General features: G+C 38.5%; 1 protein-coding gene across 1 annotated transcript in view; it reads right to left on the minus strand.

Annotated features, from left to right (window-relative positions):
* The window catches only part of LOC307044614 (voltage-dependent N-type calcium channel subunit alpha-1B-like), a 576385-nt gene that overhangs the window by 203816 nt on the left and 358400 nt on the right, over window positions 1–14169 (minus strand). The window contains exons 22-25 of the mRNA XM_079689925.1: window positions 3977–3990; window positions 3620–3807; window positions 1768–1888; window positions 6–135 (exon numbers count right to left, since the gene is read on the minus strand). Coding sequence (XP_079546051.1) covers window positions 6–135; window positions 1768–1888; window positions 3620–3807; window positions 3977–3990 — 453 coding nt within the window. The remainder of the gene's footprint in view (window positions 1–5; window positions 136–1767; window positions 1889–3619; window positions 3808–3976; window positions 3991–14169) is intronic.

Below are 14169 nucleotides of genomic sequence, written 5' to 3' on the forward strand. Positions count from 1 at the left end.
CTCACATTGTTGCGCGGGGCATTGGTCCAGACCGGGTCCTCTGCTGCCAGAGCGATACTGCTCATAGCAATGACAACCAGGATGCTCATCTCAAAATATCGCAGAGTCACGATGTAGTGACATAACCGCCTCACCCTGAGGACAGACAGGTGGCCACATGAGAGCAGTGGACCCACACATAGAATAGCTTCTATCTCCTCAGTTTGGTGCTTCAACACACTTCAGAATCAGAATCCAGTTTATTGCCACACATACGAGGAATGTGCTTTGGGGTCTGTTGGCGCAGACATAAACAATCTAAGAACATAAGTTCTATGAATAGTTGAAACATATAAAGATAATACGAATAACTATTTTTAATATACTATTTAGCAATAACATAGAATAAAGGAAAGTATTTGCACAAAAAAGGAATTTAATTTATAAAAAAATAACCTAAAAAGCAAAAAAAACATACACACTTAGGACAACGAATATGTGACAATATATGGTAAACCATATAAAGCACACTTGTGGCTTTTTACACTTGTACACGAGAAAACAGTTCACAAAGTGACACAGGAAGCCTGAGACACAAGATCAAAGACTTATGTCTACCTAAGTCCACACTACAACCTGATGTATGTATTGTTTTATTCTCAGAGTTATGATACTCGGATGGTGGATGGTTGAGCTCTATGAGTTCTGACATTACGGACTCTGTGAAGTGACTTCCCCATTTTGTTAACAAAGTGACCTGAGTTTAGTGACAAAAGCTTGTGCTCAGCCTCCCTTCTCCATATTGGACTATTTTGGCCTTCTTGCACCTTAGCTGTGTGTCATGAGTATGGTCTTCTGACAACTTATACAAATGGAAAAATACATTTATTTAGATAGTGGTATAAATAAGGCAACAGCATCATGTAATAAATAGACTGCATGCCTTTTCAGCAGAAATCATGGAAGAAACAATATGAATAAATATAAATGATACACAAATCAAGCAGTAAAATACACTATGAAGAAATACCAGGACATATGCAAAATGCCAACACAAGAATATGTGAAGAAAAAATGAAGTAAGTGTTTCATTCTTTCCAGTGAGTATGCATCTAATGTTGATATACAAGCTAAGTAGAAGCCACAGCCATGCCTGTAATCTGATATAAATATATAAATATAAATATAAATAATATAATAATATAATATAATATAATAAATATAAATATATATAAATATAAATATATACATAAATTATTCATACAGAGTGTTGCAGCCATACTCTGACCTCTTAAATGTATCTGATAAGCACACAAATTAAAGACAGAGTATTAGGGCCTTGGTGGGTAAAACTGATTTTACAGAAAGGGGTAATATTCCAGGAGAAATATCAATAACAAGGAATGCCACATGTTAGCCAGGAGGTCTAACAGTATGCAACATTGATATATTCTTTATCTGTTCATTGTGTCTTATATCCAGATGTTCTAATGAGTATGTTGCTTTCTTGAAAAGCACAAATATCTCTTTAAATCCTGGAAGCTTTAATGAGATGTCTGTGCTAAAATCACCAGGTTATTCTTATCGCTGCATCTGACTGCAATATAATTTGATTAGGTAATCTACTGGATGTTATTGTTACAAAGTGTTTCCCTTTCAAATATATGTTTTACTTTTGGGGAATATATCTTCATACATATTACACAATCTCTGTGGTGTAACTCCTGTAGCATATAGGAGGTCCTACAGAAGGGAAAGGAAAAGATGGAGGATGAGGAGGTGACTCACGGGTTGGTCTGTCCAAAGATGAACATAGAACTGTAAGGCAGGATGGGTTTGGGTCCACTTGGACCCAGCTCCGCCAGGGTCCTATCAGTCATGGGCATGGTCTCACAGTCCATACTGTTCACTGAAAACACACACAGTTTACAACAATGCAGGCAGGGTCATCACCGTCACGTCTGACTGTCTGTCTTCATCTAATAGGTAATCCCCCTATTCAATTTGGAGATATGATTTAAGTATTGACATGTCAGAGCATTGAACAGTCATCAACATTCTACACATCTAATTGATTGTCCTCAAAACTCCATGGGAGGGTAAACTAGATATATTGTTCAAACATCGGACACAATGAAAGAATCTGTAGTCAAAATGTAACCAACATGTGTTCTGATTGGTCCCTGCAACAACTATTGTCTGGAAGAATGTACACACTGACATAACGGAAGAATGTACTTAAATGAAATGTATTATGTCAACATATTTCACATTACTATATCAGGTTAGTTGAAAGCAATAATATTACATTTAAATAAAAAATATTAGGTTCAACTTAATATTATTGCTTTCCACCAACCTAATACAGTTGTGTGAAATCTGTTGACATAATATATTTAATTAAAGGTCCCATGTCATGCTTTTCCGGTTCTTACCCGTCCCCTTGTGTGTTATGAAGGTTTTTCTGCATGTAAACAGAGTCAAAACCCCTCAAAGTACACCCTGTAGGGAGTAAAACTCTAACACAGAAAAGACCCCCCCAAAACGCCTCGTTGGAGATTTCTCATTTTCCATTGTTTACTTCCTGGACACTCTGACGTGGGGATACCCAGAGGCCACACCCTCTGTCAGCCTTTCACGAAACAAAGCTTCCCAAACCTTTCAGCGATTCATGCCGGATATGTACAGTGTAGGGCACTGAAGAACCATGCGGTTCCTATTTTGTTTGGACCAGCGGGAGATTTGGGTACACAACTTGTAAGTATTCATTGTTGTTTGTGTATTTATGATGTTTAAAACAAACAAGGTATCTACCACGACTGTTTAAATGGGTAAACGTTTTTTGGGCTACTACGTTGGGATGGCGGAGAAATGCTCTCCGCAGACCCATTCTCACAGCGTTATAAACCTTTTTCTTACTCAATATCAAGCCACACTTACAGTATTGTTTTTACTTCGTCTGTGAGTGTTTGTGTGTGCTCAGGATGAGTTTCGCTTGTTCTCCTGTATCGCCGACACGGACAGCCTCGCGAGCAGCAACGAGCCTCTCAACTTCGCGACCAATCAGAGCACACTGGGCTCACAGGGAGGGGGGGGGGGGGGGGCAGGAGCTCCTACATGCCGTTTAGGGCAGAGAGTGAATACCGGTGAAAACACATGCTTTACAGAGATGCTGTATGAGAAACCAATGTGAGTTTGGAAAATTACACAGTATAAATGTATTTTAGGATACCTCAACAATGGAATTATGATCAGTTGAAATGGCCATGACATGGGACCTTTAAAGTCAACGGTTCAGTTTTTTCAGTGTGTACAATCTCATAAAAAAGCCTCTGTCCTGCTGGATTTGGGGCCTTACATCCATTCTAGGGCCCAGATGTCACAGAGCCAACATTCCCATTTCTAGTACAGACGGATCCTGTTTTTGCACATCCCGACCGACTTTATTACTTAAGTGAAAAATGTATTTCCTGTAAGTCACCAAACCATTTATACTCTGCCATGTTATTTGGACACACTGCAAAGTTTGTCATCCTGCTTTCTTAAAGTAAACAGCTTATCTTTACTCAGCACAACTTGTGTTTCCATGAAAACAGAACTTGGATGTAATGCTGCTGTGGAAGTGGCATAGTGAACTGACTCTGTATGAGGGTGGTGTCTCCAGGGGGGGAGGTGATAGTCACAGGAGGAACATGGATGGAGGATTGGCAGGTTCTTCTGACGTTCCTCTGGTTGTCTGATTCCTCTGGTCGGTCGCTCGGCCAGTCAGTACCCCCAGAGCCCTGCTGGGGGGAGAGAGGGACGGACTTCCCCTCTGAGTCAGCAAACCTGTCCCCAGGAAAGAGAAAGGGTCTTTGATATCAATTCTGTACATATTTTCAAAACATTTCACACTGATGGCACAAGGGTAATGATGATTGTGTTAGTAGCTCTTAATCTGACCTAAAAACAACATTTTATTTTTTTTCTAAATTAAATCTTTATTTTCACATTGTACATGGCAATTACATGCTAGTTAAAATAACATTACAATCATTTAACAATTGTTACATTGTTTTTTTGTTGGTGGTGCTTCCTTACCCCAATTCCTAGTGATAGCTTTCTTGCTGGATGTTAGCAAAATTGTTACCAAATATCTGTCACTTGCAATAATTTCCTCATTGAATTTACATAAATAGAGTACCAAGCAACTGTTAGAAACCTCATACCCAATTATTAGACGTATACCGTATTCCTTACATATCATTTCCCAAAATACAATTATTTTCTGTCATGGAACCACAACTCGCCAACACTTCTGTCGACTGTTCTGTTTACTTTTCACCTTTGGTGTAATGAAGAAACAAATCAGATTCTTCCACGAGAATTCCCTCCAGGTTCGCAAACTAGCGGATTAATGATGGGTCCTCCACATATCATGCCAATCTTCATCTGATATTTCTATATGGAGTTCTTCCTCCCATTTAACCTTGATATATTCAATGTTTATTTATATAGCCCAATATCACAAATGTTACATTTGTCTCAGTGGACTTCACAGTTTGTACAGAATATCAGTATGACAATACGACACCCTCTGTCCTTAGACCCTCACATCGTACAAGGAAAAACTTCCAGAGAAAACCCCACAGTTTAAAGGGAAAAATGGGAGAAACCTCAGGGAGAGCAACAGAGGAGGGATCCCTCTCCCAGGACGGACAGACGTGCAATAGATGCCGTGTGTAAATTGAAAAGATAATACATTTGCAACATAGGTAGTCCAAATGTTTTGAAATGCATGTGTGTATAATAAGAAGATGAATCCACGAGGATATCCATCCAGGACTTATGATCCAGGACCGCAGCCACGACTCAAGATCCAGGACTCGCAATCCATGACACAGGACCGCAGGATCATCCATGACTCCGGATCCCGGCGTATATAGACACCAAAAAGAAAGAAATTTGGGGAAGCTGGGTTAATCGGAACATGAGAGTACACAGGTATAGACAGAGAGAAGGAAGAAGTAAGATGTCCCCTGACAAACTAAGCCTATATCAGCAAAACTAGGGGCTGAATCTAATCAGCCCTAACTATAAGCTTTATCAAAAAGGAAGGTCTTAAGCGCACTCTTAAAAACGGATAGGGTGTCTGTCGTCCGAACACAAACTGGAAGCTGATTCCACAAAAGTGGAGCTTGATAAGAAAAGGCTCTGGCTCCCATTGTACTTTTAGAGACTCTAGGAACAACCAACAACCCTGCATTCTTGGAACGCAATGCCCTGGTAGGACAATAGGGTATAATGAGTTCTTTAAGGTAAGATGGCGCCTGCCCATTAAGGGCTTTGTAGGCGAGAAGAAGAATTTTAAATTCTATCCTGTGTTCTATAGGGAGCCAGTGTAAGGCAGCCAGAACAGGAGTAATGTGGTCCCTTTTCCTAACTCTGGTTAGTACACGAGCTGCAGCATTTTGAATCAGCTGAAGCGACTTGACTGACTTTTTGGTACACCCTGATAATAAGGAGTTACAATAATCCAGCCTTGAAGTAACAAATGCATGGACTAGTTTCTCTGCATCGTTTTGAGGCAAGATATGCCTGATTTTTGCAATGTTACGTAGATGGAAGTAGGCGGTCCTTGAAATGGATTTTATGTGGGTGTTAAAGGATAAATCCTGATCAAATATAACACCAAGATTCCTTACAGTCTCACTGGAGGCCAAATTAATGCCATCCATAGTTAATATATTTTTAGATAATTTGTTTCGTAGATTCTTCGGGCCAAGTACAATAACTTCAGTTTTGGTCGTGTTTAACATCAAAAAATGTAAGGTCATCCACGTTTTTAAGTCCTTGAGGCAGTCTTGAATTTTATTTAGATGATTAATTTCATCAGGCTTGATTGATAAATATAGTTGAGTATCATCCGCATAACAATGAAAGTTTACAGAATGATTCCTTATAATATTGCCTAACGGAAGCATATATAGGGTGAACAAAATAGGTCCAAGCACTGAGCCCTGTGGCACTCCATGGCTAACTTTGGTTTGCATGGAAGATTCATCGTTGACACGTACAAACTGAGAGCGTTCAGATAGATAAGACCTAAACCAGCCTAAAGCAGTTCCCTGTATGCCAACTAAGTGCTCTAGTCTTTGCAATAGGATATCATGGTCGATAGTATCAAATGCAGCACTAAGATCGAGCAAGACAAGAATAGAGACACGTCCCTTGTCAGAGGCTATTAGAATGTCATTTGTGACTTTAACCAGAGCTGTCTCTGTGCTATGTTGTGTTCTAAAGCCAGACTGAAAATCTTCAAATAAATCATAGTTTCTTAAGTAATCACACAGCTGTTTTGCGACTGCTTTCTCAAGAATTTTTGAGAGGAACGGAAGATTAGAAATAGGTCTATAGTTGGCTAAAACCTCTGGATCGAGGTTGTGCTTTTTAAGAAGCGGTTTTATCACTGCTACTTTGAATGATTTTGGAACATAGCCTGATAATAAAGACATATTCATAATATTTAATAAAGAAGTGCTAATTAATGGAAAAACTTCTTTTAACAGCTTAGTTGGAATCGGGTCTAAGATACACGTTGATGGTTTAGAAGAGAGAATCATTGAATTTAATTGTTCAAGGTTTATGGCTGAAAAGCATTCTAGTTTACTATCTAGTGTAATATTATTAGAACTTACGTTTCCGGGAGCTGTTGATAACACTATACTGGTCAAAGGCAAGAGGTCATTGATTTTGTTTCTAAGAGTAACAATTTTATCGTTAAAAAAGCACATAAAATCATTACTACTGAGTGCTATGGGAATAGAAGGCTCAGTCGAGCTGTGGCTCTCTGTCAGCCTGGCTACAGTGCTGAAAAGAAATCTTGCATTATTCTTATTCTCATCTATTAATGAAGAGTAGTATGCTGCTCTCGCTTTACGCAGTGCTGTCTTATATTCATTGAGAGTAATATGCCAAATTAAACGAGATTCTTCAAGTTTAGTGGAACGCCATATCCTTTCAAGTTGTCTCGACTTTTGCTTTATTTTGCGGGTTTCGGCATTATGCCATGGAGCTAATCTATGTTGTTTTATTTTCTTCTTTTTCAAAGGAGCAACAGAGTCTAATTTTATTCGCAGCGCATCTGTAGCACTATCAACAACATGATCAATTTGGGGTGGTGTACATTTTGTATAAGTTTCCTCCCCTACATGCAGACATGCTATCGAGTTAAGTATTGGTGGAATCTCTTCCTTAAATTTGGCTATAGCACTAACAGATAGGTTTCTGCTGCAGGAGCTTTTGGCTAATGCTTTGTAGTCTAGTAACAGTACTTCAAAAGTTACTAAGACATGGTCGGATAAAGCAGGATTATGCGGTTCGACTAATAGTTGCTCAATTTCAATACCATAAGTCAGAACAAGGTCAAGAGTGTGATTATAGCAATGGGTTGGTTTATTTACACTCTGACAGAAACCAACAGAATCTAATATAGAGTTAAATGCAACAGTAAGGCTATTTTTATCATCGTCAACATGAATATTAAAGTCACCTACGATAATTACTTTATCTGTTTTAAGTACCAAAGCTGATAAAAACTCAGATAATTCTGATAAGAATTCTGAATAAGGACCTGGTGCACGGTACACTGTAACAAATAAGATTGGCTGCAAAGTTTTCCAGGTCGGATGCGTAAGACTGAAAATGAGGCTTTCAAAGGAGGTATAATTTAATTTTTGTTTAGTATTGATAAGTAAACTTGAGTCAAAGATTGCTGCAACTCCACCTCCTCGGCCCGTGCCTCGGGCAATATGAGTATTGATATGGCTGGGTGGAGTGGCCTCATTTATGCTGACATATTCTTCATGTCTCAACCAAGTTTCAGTGAGACAGCATATATCAATATTATAATCTGATATTAAATCATTTACCAGTATTGCTTTAGATGCTAGAGATCTTATGTTTAAGAGACCACATTTAATCTTCCTGTTTTGTTGCACTGTAGTAGTTGTTACATTTACTTTTATTAGGTTATTATGTATGACACCTCTATTAGGTTTTACCTTAAATTGTCCTTGGTGAATATTTGGTTGAGTGTCTGTCATTTTTGATAAATCCTTGATATAATGCCGAAAAGATTCTTATGTTACTTTCCTGATATGTTTTAGTATATATTTGGATAATATTATTCAACTCCTTGGAAGAATCTGATCTGATTTCCTTCTTGTAATAGTCCCTTAGCTGAAGGTATCTATAGAGTTCATGTGTTCCCAATTTGTATTGTCTTCTCAAATTATCAAACCTCTCCAGATACCCTTCCTTAACCAAAACACACCAAGCTGTTATTCCTTTTGCTACCCATTGTTTAAAACCTTGATCATATTTTGCAGGCTTGAAGTTTCCATCATAAGCTACCCATTTTATTATATTTGCATCATTTTGAATCTTATATATTTTCAGTACTTTAAACCACAGATCTAATTTGTGTACTGTTATTGGACCTATATTAGTTTTGAGTTACTTATACAATTTGTAATCCCCAATCATACTTTGAATTGGAATTTGGTTTACTTAATTTTCCATATCTTTCCATTTTGCTCTAAATTCCGATTTACAGCAACAGTAAATAGGTCTTAGCTGAGCAGCATAGTAGTACTCCATCAATTTTGGCAAACCCATACCGCGTCTTTCTTTGGGTATCTGGAGAGTTTTGTACCTAACCCTTGGCCTGTTGCCCCCCCAAACAAATCTGGATATCATTCTATCCCAATTTATAAATTGACCTTGGGGGAGCTCTACTGGTAAAGATTGGAATAGATAGAAAAATTTAGGTAGAACATTTAGTTTAACTATTTCAATTCTTGAGTTTAGGTCGAGTGGTAAGGTAGACCACCTTGATATATATTTTGTTATGTCTTGGTTTAAATTGTCTTAATTCGCTCTATACAAATCAGAGATGTTTTTACTGATCATCACACCCAAATATTTAATTTACTTTAGATTCCAGTTAAGGTCATATGATTCCTGGATCGCTTTTGGTGGAATATAATTAAATGCTAAAACCTGGTTTTTTGAAATATTAATCTTATACCCTGAGAGCTTCATCAAACTGGGGAGTGTTGTGTTTGGTTGTTCGAGGAAAGCAATAATTTCATCAGCAAAAAGCCCAATTTTATGTTCTGCATCTCCAATTGTGACCCCTTTAAGTACTTTATTTTGTCGGACTGCTTGAGCTAAAGGCTCGATTAAAAACGCGAAAAGGATAGGTGAAAGACAGCATCCTTGTCTAGTCGATCTCTGCAACCATATTTTCTCCGTCAGATTTCCATACATTTTTATTCTAGCAGAAGGTTTTTGGTATCAAAATCATGCTGGTATTAATCAATTGTACTGATTTATTATTGAATCTGAATCGTTCCAATACCTTACAAAGACATTCCCAATTAACACAATTGAATGCCTTTTCAGCATCAACGCTTATCAATACTGTGCTTTGCTTCCCTCTTCGTGCCTGGTCAATTATTAGTTGAGTTTTTCGGATATTGTCTTGGGTTTGGTATGAATCCCGTTTGTTCTTCGTCTATTAATTCTGCTATGAAGGTGTTTATTCTTTTGGCAATAATTGACGTATATCATTTATAATCTATGTTTAGCACTGAGATCGGTCTATCATTTTCACATCTGTCCTTCTCTTTACCTGGTTGCGGGATGACTGAAATAATTGCTTCTGCCAATGTTGGTGGCAATTTATTTTTCTTTGAGAGTCCAATTAAAAGAGGTTCAGTGCAGGCATCAAATCATCTCTTAACACCTTGTACCATTCAGAAGAGTAGCAGGTGGTTTTAGTTTTTCATAGAACCTCTGAAATACTCTTTCTATGTCGTCTGGTTCATATATTACTTAATTGGTACATGGATCCCTAATTTTCATATATTATATCAAATATTATAATATTTTATTTATCTTGGCTTTGGTTTCCTTGATATGTTCATATACTTTTTGGTCGTTTCTCTTTTGGTATTGCTGCTCCAATTCTCTTAATCTTATAGAATGGTTCTGATATGCTTCTCTTCTCGAACGACCGCTTTGAGGGCATCCCAAACAATGTCAGGTCATCCCAAACAATGTCAGGTCAACTTCTTTATTGCTATTTCCTTGCATATATTGCCTAATGTCTTTTTTCAGTTCCTCCACCAACCCTTTATTATTTAGAATTCCCACATTAAGTCTCCAGATTGTTTGTCTTTATCTGGCATTTAAGTGTATTTTTGAAAACAGGGTGTTATGGTCCGGTATATCTGCACCTCCTATCTTACATTCAGCTACCCTATATCTATCACCAATATTCATAAAAAAGTAATCTATCCTTGAGTGTACATTGTGTGTTGCCGAATAATGGGTGGAGTATTTTTCAAAAGGGTTGAGACTCCTCCATATGTCTATCATCCCAATAGAGTGGTGCAGGGATGACGTATTTACCCGGAAGTAAGCTGCGCATGGGTTCCCTCGATAAAAAAGCAATGGGATTCTCCATAGGATTTTGGAAAATAGCTCAAAATAAGGTCTGTGGAAAACGAAGCTGTTAGATAACAACCTCCATCTCAACATCAGCAAAACCAAGGAGCTGATTGTGGATTACAGGAAGCAGCAGAGAGAGGGACACGCCCCCATCACCATCAATGGGACTACGGTGGAGAGAGTCAGCAGTTTCAGGTTCCTCGGTGTCCACATCACTGAGGACCTGACATGGACTGATCATTGAGGACCTGACATGGACTGATCACACTAACACCATCACCAAAAGAAGTGAGGCAGGGACGAGCTCTGCCTCAAATAAACCCTACAGAAACTGGCTGGAGCGCGGACACTAATTTAGCACGGGCAGTGGCGTTTCTATATGTACAAAAGTGGTGGGGCACAAAAAACTTAGATGTCTATATATAAGCTTCTGCAGTGAGGTTCATGGCTGGTGAGGCACTGGCACTGACTCTTCAGGTTTACAAATATTTTATTTTGACCTAAATCAAAATATAATATTATTTTCAAAAGCTTTTTTTGTCTGATGCTTCGATTAATTTTAAACAGACAGTTCAACAAAAGGGTACCCAAAACATGTAATTTTATCATTTAAATATTGAATTGTTCTCTCTTAGTAAGATCCCATTTCCAATAAGATTGTGGTCTTACCTTGACTTGAAGATGAAGTCCATTGGCCTATCCTTCTGGATAAAAATATCTATTACTTTTTTGTAAAAGTCCTCCTTATCTTCTTGTCGTTTCAAAATTCTATCATAAATCTAATTGATAGATTTATGATTCGAAAATTATAAAAGTAGGGTAGACATGTGGATATTATCCTGCTGAACAAAACGTGCATTTATCTAACAGCTACGTTTCCCACAGATCTTATTTTGAGCTATTTTCTAAAATCCTATGGAGAAATCTCATTGCTTTTTTGTGGAGGGAACCCATGCGCAGCTTACTTCCGGGTTTTAGGACGCGTCTCTCGTCTGCTCTTCACACACCACACTTTTCGCGGCACACTTACTTACAGCCAATCAGCTCTGAATTATGTGAGATGACGTATGGTGGGGATGGCAGCTAGTGAGCCCCTATGGTCATTATTTTTTGCCACACACATTAAATAGGACAATACTCTGAGCATGCGCAGTGTAGTTTTTACAGTCACCGTTCACTTATACAGTGAGAGGGAGGGGCATGATCGGGTTTTGTCCCACATGGCTCTAAACAGCTCAATAGGCACACACTGTAGACACTAATTAGAAGAACTGAAGTATTATTTTAATTATTTGAAGTATTAAAGTAACGTGTTATGGCAGGAAAGTTCAATCTGGTATATTCATTTTAATGTCACCTTATATAGAATGTGTGTTAAACTTGTGATTTCTGCATTGAGTGACTTCTGCCTAGCAGATACCAAGAAGAGGCCCCTAGGGTCTTTCTGTTAATTATCAATAGTCCTTGCAGTCAACAGGGGAATTCCCGGATACATTTTCAGATATAAGGCAGTTAAAGTCTTGTAGAATTAATGTTTATCTCCTACACATCCTGCAGGCCTTGAGACTTGGGTCACCCAGCAGTAAACAAGATAAACGTCCTTTTGAGCTTATCAATAACATGTATTAATTCCTAGTAAGCTGACTTTGGGGTGAAGGGAAGTTCAGGGAAGCCATTAAGCCACAAGAACAATTAACTTATGTTGGTTGACTGATGCGGGGACTGTCATGGGACGATGGCGTTTGGATATTTACAAATATGGCTTTCATAGAGAAAAACAGGTGACTGTTGTGTGATAAGATACATGATACGATGTTTTTGTGTGTTGAAGATGTTTAGGGGGAATGAGTATGTGTCTTGTCAAAGAGTCCTCTGTCATGACTCCAAATCATTGATTGGGGGATCTGCCTGAGGGCAGAGGGACAAACACACACACACACACACACACGCGCACAGAAGCAACATGGAATCAACAACTGCGGACTTACTACCTGGAGTCCCGCCCAGAAGGGAAACCAACCAATGAAACACTACCAACTCACTGTCTAGCTCGCTCAGAAGTGAACTCTGTGTATAAATGTTGTGATCATTTTGAAGATCGGCGCTCTTGTTTTTGACTTGCCGTTCCTGACACGTGTCTCACACGGTGGTAGAACCTGAGCCCGGAGTACTCTGCAGAGTGCTTCGTGATTAGGGGAAGTATTTGTATGTTTCCACCATTAAAGTAGATTATTGTTTAACCCTTATCCTGGCTGCTTTGAATTTTTCCTTCTTTTGAGAACCCGCTCATATAGGAACGGCGCGGAGCAGAGATTCTGCCCCAACAAATGGTGTTTCCCCGACGTGATGACGTCATGACGTGGCGACGTCATGAGTAGGGTTTTTGAAAGGAAAATCAGCAGCCAGCGGACGAATGGTCCGGAGAAGAGGCCTAGAATAATCTCTGACAACTAAAACGAGGATCCTACAATTGAAAGGTGAGCAGACAAGCCTGTTTCTATCAAAGGTCTGTAATTGGCTAAACTACATTTTAGAGTTGTCAGAGACATATTCCGGTGTCATAGTTGTTGCGGTGGAGTATACAAATACATATTTTAGATAGGTAGGAAAGTTATATAACATAAAAGTGAATCAACGAGGTATGTAAGACGAAGGTGAAAGGCCCCGTACTTTTTTCAGAAAGGAGACGGCTGAAGACTCGTTGGGGGATGTTCAGTGGCTGTTTTCAGACGCAATCCAGGAACAAATCTGAATAACTATTCTTAGGTTCATAGGAATCGAAGTTGAGTTGTAATTAAATCCAAAGGAGAGTAACGCAACCTTCAAAAAGCAATTTTGAAGTGACCGGACCTCATTAATCCTTTGTTCTGTGGGGTTGAATCTATAAAGCCAAACGTCACGATAAAGAGTTATGTAAGCCTGGGTTACAACTCCATGTCAGCGTCACATCGTTGAAAGACAGTGTTGAAGCGCGCTGAGAGGCTCGCTAAACTTGTTGGAATAAACATCGGACAATAAAAGATGAATAGACTGTACGGGGAATTTTTTCTCTGAATATTTACTGGTAACAAAGACAGTAAGTCAGATGAATAGATACGAAGTCATAATGAAGGGAGAATTTTAACGAGAGGAGCGTGAGTTAAGAGCTTACGAGAACAGTGGGTTCAAGCAGAAAATTTGAATAAAAGGATAGCAGAAGTGTTAATTGTTGAAGGAAGCCCCCCTTCTCCTAAAAAGGCTGAGAGCAGCAGCAGCAGCCCGGAGTGTGTCTGCTTGCTTTTTTCTCTAGTGATCTGAAGTTGGAGTGAAATACATAGAAAATTAACAGATCAAGGTGTGATTTGAAGTGGTAGATATATTGAAATAAATAAGAAACAATGATTTGCTGCTATTTAAACATAGTCTTTGAGAACTGATTGATACCGTTGCATTGCGTTGTGAATTGTATGGTATTTGTCATTAACTAAGGATTGTACTTAATTATACTTCAAGGAAAAATTATATTACATACAGTCACCTTAGGGGAAAGTAAAAAGAGATTTACTGAGTATATGAAGTACATTAAGGGTAAGGTTTTATTCAAATTAAATATGATAGGTGGATTTTTCCATCTAGAATACGACATGGAAAGAGGAGAATTTGTTAGACATGAAATAACGAACTCATTGGAAGAAATATATATTGTAAGGTTAT

The sequence above is a fragment of the Notothenia rossii genome (assembly GCF_949606895.1).
Source record: "Notothenia rossii genome assembly, chromosome: 6".
Lineage (NCBI taxonomy): Eukaryota > Metazoa > Chordata > Actinopteri > Perciformes > Nototheniidae > Notothenia > Notothenia rossii.